The sequence below is a fragment of the Cnephaeus nilssonii genome (genome assembly GCF_951640355.1).
Source record: "Cnephaeus nilssonii genome assembly, chromosome: 22".
Lineage (NCBI taxonomy): Eukaryota > Metazoa > Chordata > Mammalia > Chiroptera > Vespertilionidae > Cnephaeus > Cnephaeus nilssonii.
The window spans coordinates 2,284,335-2,300,737 of NC_137093.1; the positions used below are offsets into that span (position 1 = coordinate 2,284,335).

At 61.4% G+C, this 16,403-nt stretch overlaps 1 protein-coding gene across 1 annotated transcript in view; it reads right to left on the minus strand.

Annotated features, from left to right (window-relative positions):
• SORL1 (sortilin related receptor 1) overlaps positions 1 to 16,403 on the minus strand; it is a 158,224-nt gene that overhangs the window by 19,702 nt on the left and 122,119 nt on the right. Inside the window, exons 33-39 of the mRNA XM_079762235.1 lie at positions 12,267 to 12,398; positions 7,173 to 7,299; positions 6,847 to 7,016; positions 5,563 to 5,675; positions 5,293 to 5,397; positions 4,520 to 4,592; positions 1,294 to 1,376 (exon numbers count right to left, since the gene is read on the minus strand). Coding sequence (XP_079618361.1) covers positions 1,294 to 1,376; positions 4,520 to 4,592; positions 5,293 to 5,397; positions 5,563 to 5,675; positions 6,847 to 7,016; positions 7,173 to 7,299; positions 12,267 to 12,398 — 803 coding nt within the window. The remainder of the gene's footprint in view (positions 1 to 1,293; positions 1,377 to 4,519; positions 4,593 to 5,292; positions 5,398 to 5,562; positions 5,676 to 6,846; positions 7,017 to 7,172; positions 7,300 to 12,266; positions 12,399 to 16,403) is intronic.

Sequence of the window (16,403 nt, forward strand, 5' to 3'; positions counted from 1 at the left end):
AGCAAAGCAAAAGTTAAGCAGAATAAACGGACAGGAACCGATGCATAAGGGCAGGAGGGGGATCTGAAAAGGTCCTGGTTTTAAAGACACGTGACGCGAGCTGGTCCTTGCAGTCAAGGCCAAGAGGTTTGGGTAGACCTCAGTGCTCCCAGGCGCAGGGAAGCCGAGCTTCTCCAGGTCCTGAGCTCGTGGAGAAGCTGCCCTCATGACCTCTGACTACGAGACAACCAACAACAAGAACGTTTCAGGACCAAAGACGAGACGGACATGCTCCGCGTGAGGCTGTTTCTGCAGTGGCATCTCGGGAGGAGGGCTTGACAGCGAACTGCAGTGCAGTGAACGGCAGAGACTGAGGTTTCTGTCTGTCTGTCCCACTATCTGTCCCCCCCCCCACTTCTCAGACAGGATGATGTGAGGAGCAACAGGCAAGAAAGAACCCGAGAACCTGGGGCGCAGTGACTATGGGGAGTGGCCGTGCGGGTAGGGTGAGCGGAGGAACGGGGTGATGGGAGGGGGAGGGGGTGATGGGAGGGGGAGGGGGGTGATGGGAGGGGGAGGGGGTGATGGGAGGGGGAGGGGGTGATGGGAGGGGGAGGGGGTGATGGGAGGGGGAGGGGTGATGGGAGGGGGAGGGGTAATGGGAGGGGGAGGGGGTGATGGGAGGGGGAGGGGTGATGGGAGGGGGAGGGGGTGATGGGGGAGGGGGAGGGGGTGATGGGAGAGGGAGGGGTGATGGGAGAGGGAGGGGGTGATGGGAGGGGGAGGGGGGTGATGGGAGAGGCAGGGGGTGATGGGAGGGGGAGGGGGTGATAGGAGAGGGAGGGGGTGATGGGAGGGGGAGGGGGTGATGGGAGAGGGAGGGGGTGATGGGAGGGGGAGGGGGTGATGGGAGAGGGAGGGGGTGATGGGAGAGGGAGGGGGTGATGGGAGGGGGAGGGGGTGGAGTGGTGAATGTGCTTGCAAGCAGCCGATTCTCGGAAGATGTGTCCATGGTGGAGCCCCTGCACCAGCACCAGCACCAGCACCAGAAAACCCAAGGCGCCGACACTGCGGGCTGCTCCGCTCCTGTCAGCACCGGCCTGCGGGCTGCTCCGCTCCTGTCAGCACCGGCCTGCGGGCCCTGGGCCGTGAGCCACTGGAGGACATGATGTCAGTGAGGCGCCTCCTCCCGGGGCAGGCTCAGGCTCTCCATGGGGGGAGCTACCTGCGGGCTCACGGCACTGGCCCGGGTCCCTCTCTGTTCCCTCACGGCTCTGGGCCCCCGCCCGCCTGCAGCCGGAGTGCCCGCGTTACCTGGACGTCGCTCGGCATGGCCAGGGTGAAGCTCACAGAACTCTCCGTGCAGCCATCGATGCGGATGTCCGGAGGCGGGACCACTGCAAGAGTCCAACAAGAGAGGGCAGAGTGAGGACGCAGGGTGAACCGTCCCCACCGAGACCACGCCACCCTCCGGTGGAGAAGAGAGGCCGCCTCCGGGGCTGCTGGTACCGGTCCGCCTCTCAGCCCTGCCCCCGAGGCTGCGGGGTCCCGGCCACCGGCGACCACCGCTAACGGGGCTCACTTAGCTCTCCTGGCAGTCACGCCGAGCGGGAACGTTCCTTTAGGTCGATGCCCAGCAACCCGTGCCGCCCCGGGCAGAGGCCACGGCGCCCCGTCACTGGCACGAATAAGGACCCCGTGGCCTCGTCCCTCTGGGAGGACGACAGCAGCTGCGGCAAACGGAAAGAACCTGGTCCAGAGTCTGGCGAACCCGAGTCCAACCTCCTGCTCCGAGGTTAACCAGGAGAAGCCGCTCGTCGTCCACAGCTGGGGCCTGAGAGGCGATCTACACCCCAGAGGCCGGGCATCCCGCAGAGACGCCCGGAAGGGTCTAGCTCTCGACACCCCCCCTCTCCTTTCCTGCGAAGCCCCCGGGGGAGCCTGGCCTCAGAGGAGGCGCGCTCCGGCTGAGCGCCGCGGGGAGGGCAGCAGGCAGAGGCTGCTCCAGGTCCCGGACCAGCTGCCGGGCTCCTGCCCCCAACCTGGGGCGCAGGGGTGCGCGGTGCAGGCGGTCTCAGCACCTTCCTCTGGAGCCGCCGGAGAGACTACGGAGCGGACACCACCTGCTGGCAGAGCTGGCAGAGCCCGGCGTCCCCAGATCATCACCAGCCATTAATGACGCGGCGCTCCAGGAAGCAGCCAGGGGAAGGAACTCCGCCAGGCGGCGGGGCCGCGGGGCCGCTCACCTGCGTGCCCACCGTGCTGCGGGCACCGCTGCGGACACGCTCCTCAGCTACAGCACGTGCACCGCCAGGCCCGTGGGGTCAGTGAGAATCAGAGATCGATTCACGTCCAACAACAAAGTGGTTCTCAGGCCACAAAAAGTGTTGCTGAACACGGCTTCCCTCACTTCCTATTCACCCCCCACATCCCACCACTAACTTGGTGCTCTGGACGACGCACTATTTCCCTCCATCTTCTTTTCTCTTAATCCTCCTCTGAGGATGCTTTCCCACTGATGTTCAGAGAGAGTTGAAGAGAGAGGGAAAGACAGAGAGAAATCTTGGTGTGAGAGAAACACATCGATGGGCTGCCTCCTGCACACGCCCAGACTGGGGAGGAGCCTGCAACTGAGGTACGTGCCCTGGACCAGGAATCGAACCTGGGACCCTTCAGTCTGCAGGCCGATGCTCTACCCACTGAGCCAAACCGGCCAGGACCTTCATCTTCTTAACATTATGATCTTTCACAACCAATACTTCTGACTCAGTACATAGCTGCCTCCTGCACGTCCCCGAACCAGAACACAGGCCAGGAGCCCAGGTCCCTCAAAATCGTGCCTGAGGACGTTAAGAGAAGCAAAGGCAGATGTGACTATGCCCGGGAGTTCAAGGCGTGTGACTGCTGACCTTCCCAAGTCCCTGTTTCAGTGCATCCAGTGAGCCCTAGTCCGACCCCGCTTTGTGCAAGGAAACGACGCCACCTGAAAGCCCCGGGCAGCGGAATTCCACACCTTCTCCAGGCCCCACAGCACCTGCTCCGGAGCCTCCACTGGATCGGGCTGCCTCCCAGCCTGATCTCCACCGGACAGGGGCTCTTCGGGACCCGGAGCCGGCCTCTCACAGGTTCAGGCGAAGGCAGGGAAACCAAGCACATTCTATGCAACCCCCTGACTGCACGTCCACGCCCGCAAGCCCATCAGCAAAAGCCCAGGCGCCACGGCAACATCCGGGGAGCCGCCTCTGCCCCATCCGTGCGCAGGCCTCCACTTCATCGCTTCCTGCCCCTCTCATCAGCGTCTCCGGGCCCCTTCCCCTCTCATCAGCGCTCTCCGGGCTCCGTCCCCTCTCATCAGCGCTCTCCGGGCCCCGTCCCCTCTCATCAGCGCTCTCCGGGCCCCTTCCCCTCTCATCAGCGCTCTCCAGGCTCCGTCCCCTCTCATCAGAGTCTCCGGGCCCCTTCCCCTCTCATCAGCGCTCTCTGGCTCCGTCCCCTCTCATCAGCGCTCTCCGGGCTCAGTCCCCTCTCATCAGCGTCTCCGGGGCCCTTCCCCTCTCATCAGCGTCTCCGGGCTCCGTCCCCTCTCATCAGCGCTCTCCGGGCCCCTTCCCCTCTCATCAGCGTCTCCGGGCTCCGTCCCCTCTCATCAGCGCTCTCCGGGGCCCTTCCCCTCTCATCAGCATCTCCGGGCTCCGTCCCCTCTCATCAATGTCTCCGGGGCCCTTCCCCTCTCATCAGCGTCTCCGGGCTCCGTCCCCTCTCATCAGCGTCTCCGGGCTCCGTCCCCTCTCATCAGCGCTCTCCGGGGCCCTTCCCCTCTCATCAGCGTCTCCGGGCTCCGTCCCCTCTCATCAGCGTCTCCGGGCTCCGTCCCCTCTCATCAGCCGTCTCCCTCCGGGCTCCTGCCCGGGGCCAGCACAGAGCAGAGGAAGCAGAGTGGCCTCTGCCCTCGCAAGGCACACACGCCAGATGGCGTGCCGGCCCCCAGCACGCGGGCCACGCGGGCCACAGGCCCCATCTCGCTGCCGCAGTTCACGGCGGCTCAGGCACAGGCGTGGGGCAGCGGGTCAGGCTCACCTCCGCTGGCACCGACTAGGTGACAAGTGACGTGGCCTCCTTGCAGTCCCTCACCTGTGCCTACAGGTGTGCTGAGGGGCCAGCTGGATGAGGGCAGCGGCTGTCCCTACCAGCTCCTGGCTGGACACGGGCACCTGCACGTCGGAGGAGCTGCTGGGACACGGCCCAGCGCCAGGCGGACATGTATATAAGGTCGTCCCCTTGGGTAGAGGAGGGTGCCTTCTGTTTGGGGTGTCGGCATAAACGCAGCGGGCCAGGCCTGGCAGCCTCTGCAAACCCCCTGTACGTTGCATCCTAAGAAGCGCCCAGCTCCCAGAGGAGGCATGCACTCCCGTCACCCAGGCGCACCGCCATGTCGGAGGAAAGGCCGTGTGACGCTCGAAGCCCGCCCCCCAGGCCCCAGGCACTGAGCTGCCTCTGCACGAGCTCTCTCCCCTGAATCTGCCGACCTGGAACCACCTACCTTTCTCCCGTGTGGTGGTGATGGATTTGGAGTCGCTCCAGTTTCCTATTCCACGGCTCGTCACCGCAGCCACCTGTTCAAACAGAGTGAACTCAGCATGAAACACAGGCCGCAGCCACAGCCAGACTCCCAGGGGGCCAAGGAGAGAGGCCTGGGCAGTGGGTGTCACAGGCACAGACAGGGGCCAGGACACTCCGAGGCCCGAACCTGAGAGAAGAGGGAAAGAGGCGGGGGCGGGGGACCCGGGGGAAGGAGCCGCGAGCACTGAGGTCAGGACGTGACTATGACGATGAAGCCAGGTTTTCCTGAGGAGCAAGGGAGTGAGTGTGTGCCCCCATACATGCACACATAAGTGTGCACATACATGAAAACAGACCCCGAGCCTTACAGTGTGAGGGAGTCTGTGTATGCACATTATGTTTGCACAAAATCTCCCTCTTTCCTGCTGGGGACACTGACAGCGTGTTTTGTACGAACTTCTCAGCATCCGTCTGCAGAGCCTCGCACAGCTCTGCAGGCCCCGAGGCTGCCACAGGCGAGGAGCGGTCGTGCAGAAGCACAGAGCCGGAGAGCTGGCAGAGCACCGGGCAGAGCAGCGCTACCGGGGCCTCGCCCTGAGGGGAGTCCGACTTCAAGTTCTCTGGGACCCGAGCCGGGAAGAGACAGAGAGAAACAGCAACGCCAGGGCGGCCGGGAATGAAGGTCTCAGGAAGGCAAGCCGGGTGCCTCCCCACGGCCCGGCCGAGCCCGGCGGGAGGGAGGGCGCCGCTCACCCTGACGGTGTACTGAGCGCCGACCAGCACGTTCCTGATCTCCGTGGTGTTGCTGGCGGCCCTCTGGGAGGCCCACGCCCTGGAACCGCTCCTGCTGTACTCCACCTGCCGTGCGAAGAGATGTGTTGGCGAAAGGTCGTCACAGGGCGGCACCCTGACAGGGACCAGGGAGCAGACGGGGAGGTGGGGCCGTCCTAAGGGATGACCATCACACCGAGTCCGTCACACAGAAGACACTGCTGCTCCGCAGGGCGCCCGGGGGGCACTCACAATGTACTCGCGCACGAGGCCCTGGCTGTGGGCGGGAGCGGCCCAGCGGCCCACAATCGCTCCTTCCTCGTCCCGGGGCAGGGACAGCTGGAGGTTCCGAGGGGCGTCGGGCACTAGGAGAGAGGCAGGGGTTACACACGTCTGCACACCGGCCCCTGGGGGCGTCCCTGAGCTTCACACGGGACGAGGAAGGGTCTGGGCCGGCCTGTGACCTCTCCACCGGGCAGGCTGCTGCGGGTCCCCAACGACAGGAAGCCTGTCCCTCAGCGTGCATGGCCGGCGGCGGTCTCGGCCTGCTCGTGGCTCACTAGGCTGTGCCCATGAGGGCCGAGCCCCCCACCGGGTCTCCCCACCTCCCAGGGCCTCCCCGTGATGAACCCCTTGGGAAAGACCCCAGCAAGGCTTCCAAAGCCCCTGCTTTTCGTTTGGGTTGAACCAATCAGCCTTAGCTGGGAACCTCGGGGCACTCCACCCAGGAACCCCAATCCAGGCCCCGCTGCTCGGCCTGCACTGTCATGACCTCCCGAGTGGCCGAGGCACACGGGGCCCCCTGAGGGTCTGAGTAGCACCTTCTCCACTTGGCTTCCCCGCGGACTCTATCAGCGGCTCAACGCCAGGCCCCCTGAACACGGTTAATGTTAAGCGTTCACACAAGGTCCTCGTGGCAGCTGCAAACAGAGCTCACGAGCTGGGGAAGCAGGAGCCTCGGACACATGCGTGTCGGGCAATGTCTTTACACTGAGCTACACACCTCTGACATGCCTCGTATTTTAATGACGATGAGCTCTTAAGTGCCCAGCACTGGGAAACCCCTGAAGACAGAGGCAGACACAGAGACTTGGTAAGAAGTGCACAACAGGGCAGTGGTGGGCAGAATCTGAACGCACCTTCGTAAGCTAATTATGTGACATAATAAGGATAAATGTCCACTCTGGCCAGTTTGGCTCAGTGGATAGAGCATTGGCCTGTGGATTCAAGGGTCCTGGGTTTGATTCCGGTCAAGGGCACATGCCCAGGTTGCAGGCTTGGTCCCCAGCAGGGGCATGTAGGAGGCAGCCGATCAATGATTCTCTCTCACCACTGATGTCTCTCTCTCTCCCTTCCTCTCTGAAATCAGGAAAATACATTTAAAGAGAAGAATAAATGTCCAGCAATGTAGGCCGGACTGCAGAGCGGCCGCCCTGCATCTCTGCCTGAGGCATGTGGCCCCGCGCCTGCCCTGAGGACCCCCGGAAACCGCGACGCCACGCCAGGCCTGTCGGGCGCAGACACGGCAGCACTTACGCCCCTCGGGGGTCCGCAGCGTCAGGACGTCGTTGGTGCCGTGCACCTTGCTCAGGCACTGCACCTGCACCTTCACCTGGTACGTGGTGTCCGGCCTCAGGACGCGGAGCCTCGTGCTGGTTTTGTTGCTGTGGGTCTCCAGGGTCTTCCAGGGGCTCTCCCCCACCACCCTGGCCAGCAGACAGAGGGAGGTCGCACGGAGGCGGGGCGGCTACACGTCCACGCGTGAGCAGAGCCCTTCCCTGCACAGCGCAGAGCTGCTTTCTACGCGCAGGAGTCAGGGCGCCGCGGCGGGGAGGACCCGCTCTCCCCACGGGAGGACCCACCTGTAGTAGACATTGTACACACAGGAAGCAGAGGGCATCTTCTTGGGCCGCGTCCAGGTCAGAGTTACGTCCCCGGAGAAGTCAGCTGTCCACTGCAGGTTCTGCACCTTGTACACGGCCAGTTCATCTGGAGACAAGGGACACAGGGAGGAGATCTCATACCTACTTGGACATCAGAAGAGTCCAGAGGCTCCTGATGTGGACAGACCTCCATGACCTAGAGGGCCAGGCCACACCGTCACCTTAAGGATGCCCGAGAAAACAGAGGAGCCCTTCCTATGCAGCCCCACCCACCCCGGGCTTCCTAGCTGTCCCCTCCTTGTCTACACTCACTTAAAGCCACTTCTCAACAGAGGGGGCTGGGGTACAGGCTGTGTCGCAGCAGGGCTGCGGCAGCTGCAGACGAAACGTGTTCCCTCAGAACTCACGTTCTGGACACTAACCCAGGATGGTTCAGCGGGTCGGGCCTTGGGAGGTGGTTAGGTCATGAGGCTGGAGCCGCATGAATGAGCTGAGTATCCGCAGGAGACCTAGAGAGCTCCCTCGTCACCTCCCCGAGGACTCAGTGGGAACCAGGAGACAGACAGGGAACCTGTTAGCGACTGGGTCTTGCACTCTCAAATTTGACTGAAAACTAAATGCCTGCTGTTTGTAAGCCACCCAGTCTGCGTGCTCTGTGTGGTACCAAAGGGCCTGAGGCAACTACTCAATTCATTCCAGAAAGAAGTGCCAGGCCCTGTGGAAGCAACGGTGCAGCAGCCTGGGGTGGGGAGCCAGGAAAACAGGCTCAAGACCAGCCTTTCCCACAGGTATGGTGAGCTTTTCCCACAGGCATGAGGAGCTTTTCCCACAGGCATGAGGAGCTGAGAGCCTCTCCCACAGGCATGGGGAGCTGGGAGCCTTCCCACAGGCATGGGGAGCTGGGAGCCTTCCCACAGGCATGGGGAGCTGGGAGCCTTCCCACAGGCATGAGGAGCTGGGAGCCTCTCCCACAGGCATGGGGAGCTTTTCCCACAGGCATGGGGAGCTGAGAGCCTTCCCACAGGCATGGGGAGCTGAGAGCCTTCCCACAGGCATGAGGAGCTGGGAGCCTCTCCCACAGGCATGGGGAGCTGGGAGCCTTCCCACAGGCATGGGGAGCTTTTCCCACAGGCATGGGGAGCTGAGAGCCTTCCCACAGGCATGGGGAGCTGAGAGCCTTCCCACAGGCATGAGGAGCTGGGAGCCTCTCCCACAGGCATGGGGAGCTGAGAGCCTCTCCCACAGGCATGAGGAGCTGAGAGCCTCTCCCACAGGCATGGGGAGCTGGGAGCCTTCCCACAGGCATGAGGAGTTGAGAACCTTCCCACAGGCATGGGGAGCTGAGAGCCTTCCCACAGGCATGGGGAGCTTTTCCCACAGGCATGGGGAGCTGAGAGCCTTCCCACAGGCATGGGGAGCTGAGAGCCTTCCCACAGGCATGAGGAGCTGGGAGCCTCTCCCACAGGCATGGGGAGCTGAGAGCCTCTCCCACAGGCATGAGGAGTTGTGAGCCTTCCCACAGGCATGGGGAGCTGAGAGCCTTCCCACAGGCATGGGGAGCTTTTCCCACAGGCATGGGGAGCTGGGAGCCTTCCCACAGGCATGAGGAGCTGGGAGCCTCTCCCACAGGCATGGCGAGCTTTTCCCACAGGCATGAGGAGCTGGGAGCCTTCCCACAGGCATGAGGAGTTGAGAGCCTTCCCACAGGCATGGGGAGCTGGGAGCCTTCCCACAGGCATGAGGAGCTGGGAGCCTCTCCTACAGGCATGGGGAGCTGAGAGCCTTCCCACAGGCATGAGGAGCTGGGAGCCTCTCCTACAGGCATGGGGAGCTGAGAGCCTTCCCACAGGCATGAGGAGCTGGGAGCCTCTCCCACAGGCATGGGGAGCTTTTCCCACAGGCATGAGGAGCTGAGAGCCTCTCCCACAGGCATGGGGAGCTGGGAGCCTTCCCACAGGCATGGGGAGCTGGGAGCCTCTCCCACAGGCATGAGGAGCTGGGAGCCTCTCCCACAGGCATGGGGAGCTGGGAGCCTTCCCACAGGCATGGGGAGCTGGGAGCCTTCCCACAGGCATGGGGAGCTGGGAGCCTCTCCCACAGGCATGAGGAGCTGGGAGCCTTCCCACAGGCATGGGGAGCTGGGAGCCTTCCCACAGGCATGGGGAGCTGGGAGCCTCTCCCACAGGCATGGGGAGCTGGGAGCCTCTCCCACAGGCATGGGGAGCCTTCCCACAGGCATGGGGAGCTGGGAGCCTCTCCCACAGGCATGGGGAGCCTTCCCACAGGCATGAGGAGCTGGGAGCCTCTCCCACAGGCATGAGGAGCTGGGAGCCTCTCCCACAGGCATGGGGAGCTGAGAGCCTTCCCACAGGCATGGGGAGCTGGGAGCCTCTCCCACAGGCATGGGGAGCCTTTCCCACAGGCATGAGGAGCTGGGAGCCTCTCCCACAGGCATGGGGAGCCTCTCCCACAGGCATGGGGAGCTGGGAGCCTCTCCGACAGGCATGGGGAGCCTCTCCCACAGGCATGAGGAGCTGGGAGCCTTCCCACAGGCATGGGGAGCTGGGAGCCTTCCCACAGGCATGGGGAGCTGGGAGCCTTCCCACAGGCATGGGGAGCCTTTCCCACAGGCATGAGGAGCTGGGAGCCTCTCCCACAGGCATGGGGAGCTGGGAGCCTTCCCACAGGCATGAGGAGCTGGGAGCCTTCCCACAGGCATGAGGAGCTGGGAGCCTTCCCACAGGCATGGGGAGCCTTTCCCACAGGCATGAGGAGCTGGGAGCCTTCCCACAGGCATGGGGAGCTGGGAGCCTTCCCACAGGCATGGGGAGCCTTTCCCACAGGCATGAGGAGCTGGGAGCCTCTCCCACTGGCATGGGGAGCTGGGAGCCTTTCCACAGGCATGGGGAGCTGGGAGCCTTCCCACAGGCATGGGGAGCCTTTCCCACAGGCATGAGGAGCTGGGAGCCTTTCCCACAGGCATGGGGAGCTGGGAGCCTTCCCACAGGCATGGGGAGCTGGGAGCCTTCCCACAGGCATGGGGAGCCTTTCCCACAGGCATGAGGAGCTGGGAGCCTTTCCCACAGGCATGGGGAGCTGGGAGCCTTCCCACAGGCATGGGGAGCTGGGAGCCTTCCCACAGGCATGAGGAGCTGGGGGCCTTCCCACAGGCATGGGGAGCTGGGAGCCTCTCCCACAGGCATGGGGAGCCTTCCCACAGGCATGAGGAGCTGGGAGCCTTCCCACAGGCATGAGGAGCTGGGAGCCTCTCCCACAGGCATGAGGAGCTGGGAGCCTTTCCCACAGGCATGGGGAGCTGGGAGCCTTCCCACAGGCATGGGGAGCTGGGAGCCTCTCCCACAGGCATGAGGAGCTGGGAGCCTTCCCACAGGCATGGGGAGCTGGGAGCCTTCCCACAGGCATGGGGAGCTGGGAGCCTCTCCCACAGGCATGGGGAGCTGGGAGCCTCTCCCACAGGCATGGGGAGCTGGGAGCCTCTCCCACAGGCATGGGGAGCTGGGAGCCTCTCCCACAGGCATGGGGAGCCTTCCCACAGGCATGGGGAGCTGGGAGCCTCTCCCACAGGCATGGGGAGCCTTCCCACAGGCATGAGGAGCTGGGAGCCTCTCCCACAGGCATGAGGAGCTGGGAGCCTCTCCCACAGGCATGGGGAGCTGAGAGCCTTCCCACAGGCATGGGGAGCTGGGAGCCTCTCCCACAGGCATGGGGAGCCTTTCCCACAGGCATGAGGAGCTGGGAGCCTCTCCCACAGGCATGGGGAGCCTCTCCCACAGGCATGGGGAGCTGGGAGCCTCTCCCACAGGCATGGGGAGCCTCTCCCACAGGCATGAGGAGCTGGGAGCCTTCCCACAGGCATGGGGAGCTGGGAGCCTTCCCACAGGCATGGGGAGCTGGGAGCCTTCCCACAGGCATGGGGAGCCTTTCCCACAGGCATGAGGAGCTGGGAGCCTCTCCCACAGGCATGGGGAGCTGGGAGCCTTCCCACAGGCATGAGGAGCTGGGAGCCTTCCCACAGGCATGAGGAGCTGGGAGCCTTCCCACAGGCATGGGGAGCCTTTCCCACAGGCATGAGGAGCTGGGAGCCTTCCCACAGGCATGGGGAGCTGGGAGCCTTCCCACAGGCATGGGGAGCCTTTCCCACAGGCATGAGGAGCTGGGAGCCTTTCCCACAGGCATGAGGAGCTGGGAGCCTTCCCACAGGCATGAGGAGCTGGGAGCCTTCCCACAGGCATGGGGAGCCTCTCCCACAGGCATGAGGAGCTGGGAGCCTTTCCCACAGGCATGAGGAGCTGGGAGCCTTCCCACAGGCATGAGGAGCTGGGAGCCTTCCCACAGGCATGGGGAGCCTTTCCCACAGGCATGAGGAGCTGGGAGCCTCTCCCACAGGCATGGGGAGCTGGGAGCCTTCCCACAGCCATGAGGAGCTGGGAGCCTTCCCACAGGCATGAGGAGCTGGGAGCCTTCCCACAGGCATGAGGAGCTGGGAGCCTTCCCACAGGCATGAGGAGCTGGGAGCCTTCCCACAGGCATGAGGAGCTGGGAGCCTTCCCACAGGCATGGGGAGCTGGGAGCCTTCCCACAGGCATGGGGAGCCTTCCCACAGGCATGGGGAGCTGGGAGCCTCTCCCACAGGCATGAGGAGCTGGGAGCCTTCCCACAGGCATGGGGAGCTTTTCCCACAGGCATGAGGAGCTGAGAGCCTTCCCACAGGCATGGGGAGCTTTTCCCACAGGCATGAGGAGCTGAGAGCCTTCCCACAGGCATGGGGAGCTGGGAGCCTTTCCCACAGGCATGGGGAGCCTTTCCCACAGGCATGAGGAGCTGAGAGCCTTCCCACAGGCATGAGGAGCTGAGAGCCTTCCCACAGGCATGGGGAGCTGGAGCCATGCCAGGGGCTGGTTCAGACTGAGGACAAACTCAGAGGGTTCTCTCTAGCTGCCCCAAGGTACGAGGCTGGGCCAGGGGACGAGGCTAGGCCAGGGGATAAGGCTGGGCTCTGGGGGGAGGGATGGGGGAGGAGGGCGAAGGGGGAGACCAGGCTGGGGCACTCACCGTTGCAGGCCTGCTCATCGCTCTCATCCGCACAGTCCAGGAAGCCGTCGCAGCGCTCCAAGGGTTGCAGGCAGGCCTCGCCGTCCGCGCATGGGAACTCGCCGCTCGCACAGGCCAGGGCACCGCGTGTGGCTGCAACACAGGGGCCATGCTGTGTGAACGTCTGTCAGGTGTAGGAACAGGGTTTGCACTCTGAAAGAACACGCCCCGAGGATGATCGGTGGCTGAGCAGGCACCATGGGGCCGGCTTCTGACGGGCACTGGCATCAGCTCTGGGACACACGGAGCCCTGGGGCACACTGGGGCTCGTCCCGGCTCTGCTTGATCTGCGGCAAACCACCGGACAGCACCGAGCTCAGTTCCCGTCGATAAAACCGGGTGACAATTCCATCAGTCCTGTCTCCCAGGATCTAGGAGCAGCAGGAGGTCAGGATGCTTAACCATCTGTAGGCCATAAGCATCTGCAGATGCAAGCGGAGGACCTTTTAAATGTAATTCAAAATACCGTGGCAGTTAACTGGTTAGGGGCTCTCTCCCTAGCCTCCCAAACCTGCAGTCATTTAGCCCGTTTCTCAGGTGAGGGAGCCTCCTCCCACGTTGGCCTCTTCCCAGCTGCAGCCCCAGATCAGGGTTACTTCCTGAGAGACGCCAGTGCCCGGCGCAGCCCTGGCTGGCAGGATGCCGACAGTAATCGCTCTCTGTACCAGCTGGCAGTCGGAATGACACACTGATTTCCGGTGTGAGTCATGCTGATAATAACGAGATGATCACAACATGAGAGGCACACCCTCATTATGTGGTAGTTTAACTGTATAGGTTTCAAAGTATTTACCAGAAAATGAAAGAGCGCTCACAAAGAGCACTGAGTGGTGTGACTCTACGAACCACAACCAGATTCTCTCAGCTCTAAAGGAGAGGTAAGCTGCATCAGGCTCTAAAAAGCACCAGTGACCACGTAAGAGCAGATGTTTCTAGAAAGGGAGAAGCGGAGGAAGGCTACGGAAAAGCTGTAAACCTCCTGCCCAGGTGAGTCTGGGCTGACCCAGGTGCAGCGGTTCAGCCTTCATTCTAGACTCCCAGGGGCCTGCCCAGCTGGACGGGAGGCGTCAGAACCCACCCACCAGGAGGAGGCCCTACAATGCTCCTGCTCCTCCAGCCAGAGATGTCCACATTGTTATCTGTGAGGCACGCTGAAGGTCACAGGTGTGATGGAGTTAATGGCCCTGACGTAAGAAGCGCATCCGGGATCATGCGGGGGCGCGGGGGGGGGGGGGGAGGGCAATCCGACCGTGCGGGCCCTGAGAGACCCTCCAGACTGCGGTCAGCGGGGAGGGTGAGGTCAGCAGCAGCACCTGAGACGGACCCACTGGTCAGACAGGAGGAACAGCAAGGAACCCACCTCTCCTGCCGCCGCGCCGCCGGAGAACCAGCCCTGCCCACCTGCTGGCTTTGTCAGGAAAACCTACGTCCGACCTCTGACCCACAACTACAGGAAGCAGCTGTGCTTTCCGAGATGTCAGGTTTGTGTGACTGTTTCACACTCGATCCTCTGCACGTGGCGAGGCTACTGCGTTCCCGCGTTCACATTCTCATTTCTCTATCGGGACTCAAGACCAACCCCTCCCAGCTCCTCTCCCCGCCCCGCCCCATGCAAAATGCACTCAGTGTTCCAGGCGATGGCTCTCCCGATACCACCAGAAAGTACCAGAGATCAGTAAGCATGCAGAATCCAAGAGCAGAGAATTGATAAGACAGATTCTTAACAGATCCTTCTGGGGCTTCTAAAAATCACAAAGTCCTACCCCGCACCCCCCCCCCCCCCCAAGGCAGACACAGGGAGCTGAGCATGTGCAGTGTTCACCAGCTCCACAGCAATTCGTCAGAATTAGCCGGGGGGAGGGACTTCGGTTCTAGAACAAGGACAGGGGACGCTGTCTCCTACTGGAAGCGCTGCATCTGCTCCGAGATGCCGGTAGGACCTGGGTGATGCTCACACGCAGTCGGGGGATGGAGGAGCAGCCAGGGAATGTAACTAGAGAGGAAAGGGTACAGGAGCTGGGGGAGAAGATAAAACGCTACAGCAATTGTCTTCAGCTGATGAGTGTTCATGTGAAAGAAGAACTAAGACATCTACGCATGTCTCTAGGAAGTCCAGACTTCAGTTAAATAGATTTAAAAAGACTCTCTAATTCTCAGTGAGAGAAGGGAAATATCAAAACCACTTGGGAGGCTTATTACAAACTATAATCCCCATCTCCCGGAAAATCCCCTTCCGATACGGGTGTCACATGCTGAGATGGAGTTGGTTCTCCTTGGGGAGGTGGGAAGGAAACTGTTATGGATAAAACTGCACTGGAGTATTTAGAAAAGGCCTGAGAACCACTGCTGTGACGTCTCAGAAGCCCTAGATGGAATTCATTCATCCTTCTATCCATCCATCCACCCACCACTAACCCAGCCACCCAGCCATCCATCTACCCACCATTAACCCATCCACCCATCCATCCATCCATCCATCCACCCACCACTAACCCAGCCACCCATCCATCCACCCATCCATCCACCCACCACTAACCCAGCCACCCATCCATCCATCCATCCATCTACCCACCATTAACCCAGCCACCCATCCATCCATCCATCCATCCACCCATCCATCCACCCACCACTAACCCAGCCACCCATCCATCCACCCATCCATCCACCCACCACTAACCCAGCCACCCATCCATCCATCCATCCATCTACCCACCATTAACCCAGCCACCCATCCATCCATCCATCCATCCACCCATCCATCCACCCACCACTAACCCAGCCACCCATCCATCCATCCATCCATCCACCCACCCACCACTAACCCAGCCACCCATCCATCCACCCACCACTAACCCAGCCACCGATCCATCCATCCATCCATCCACCCATCCACCCATCCATCTACCCACCACTAACATAGCCACCCATCCATCCATCCATCCACTCACCCATTATCCATCTACCCACCCATAACCCATCCACCCATCTCTCCATCCATCCATCCAATGAACATTCATGGACGTCTCCCGATGAATCAGGGACTGTTTAAGATGAAGAGGTGATGTGTAAAACAGACCCAGGACCTACCCTCAAAGAGCTTATCTTATATTGAGAGAGAGCAAAGAAGCAAACAAATACGTTACTCCGGATACTAGTAGCAATAAGAGCTACAAAGAAACACAAAGAGAGTAACAGTACAAGCGTGGTGCGGTGGGGGGAGTGTCATTTTACAGACAGGCAGGGGAGAACTCTGCTCAGGAGAGGACTGGCTGGAAAAGTCCAAGGCCCCATCGCAGAATGATCCCACATGGTGAGCATGTCATAGCACACACCCACAGCTGAGCAGTGACACTGGGAGATGTCCGAGTTCGTGAAGCATGCCTCGACATTTTGAAAGTGGGAAAGCATAGGTTTTAGGTTGGAAAGGGGTCGTCCTTCTCTCGGAAAGGCTGACCTGACGATTAAACACGTAATTGACGGGCACGCAGAACAGGGCGCGGGGTGCTCGGGCCTCGCCTCTGAGCGCAGTCAGGCCTCACCCGTCTCATTTCCTCCTCTCACGGCTCGCAGATCAGCGAGTCCCACAGACTCGCCGGAGAGCACATCTGGATTTAAGATCCTTAACTAAGCAACATCCTTAAGAACAGGCGGGTTTAAAACAGGCTGAACTTATTTAAAGATGAATACCAGTCCAGAGGTAATCTCACCCAGGAGGAAGGTCCTATTCCAACTCCTTGTTGTTAACTATTTTCCATCTTATTGGGATTAATTCCTCAGCTCAGTGTGGGTTAAATCTGACCTGTTATCTTAATGTCCCAATGGTATACACTTTGTTCTTCTAATGAAATGTAAAATTTTATCCTAACCCTTATCTAATTTCTCCGTGTTCTTTTGGAGTACTCACTGGATAAGAACTTTCAACAAGACATGATAAAAAGATAACAACTTTGGCCCTGGCTGGTTTGGCTCAGTGGACAGAGCATCAGCCTGTGGACTGAAGGGTCCCAGGTTTGATTCTGGTCAAGGGTACATGCCAGGGTTGCGGGCTCGATCCCCAGTAGGGGGCGTGAAAGAGGCAGCCCATCAATGATTCTCTCT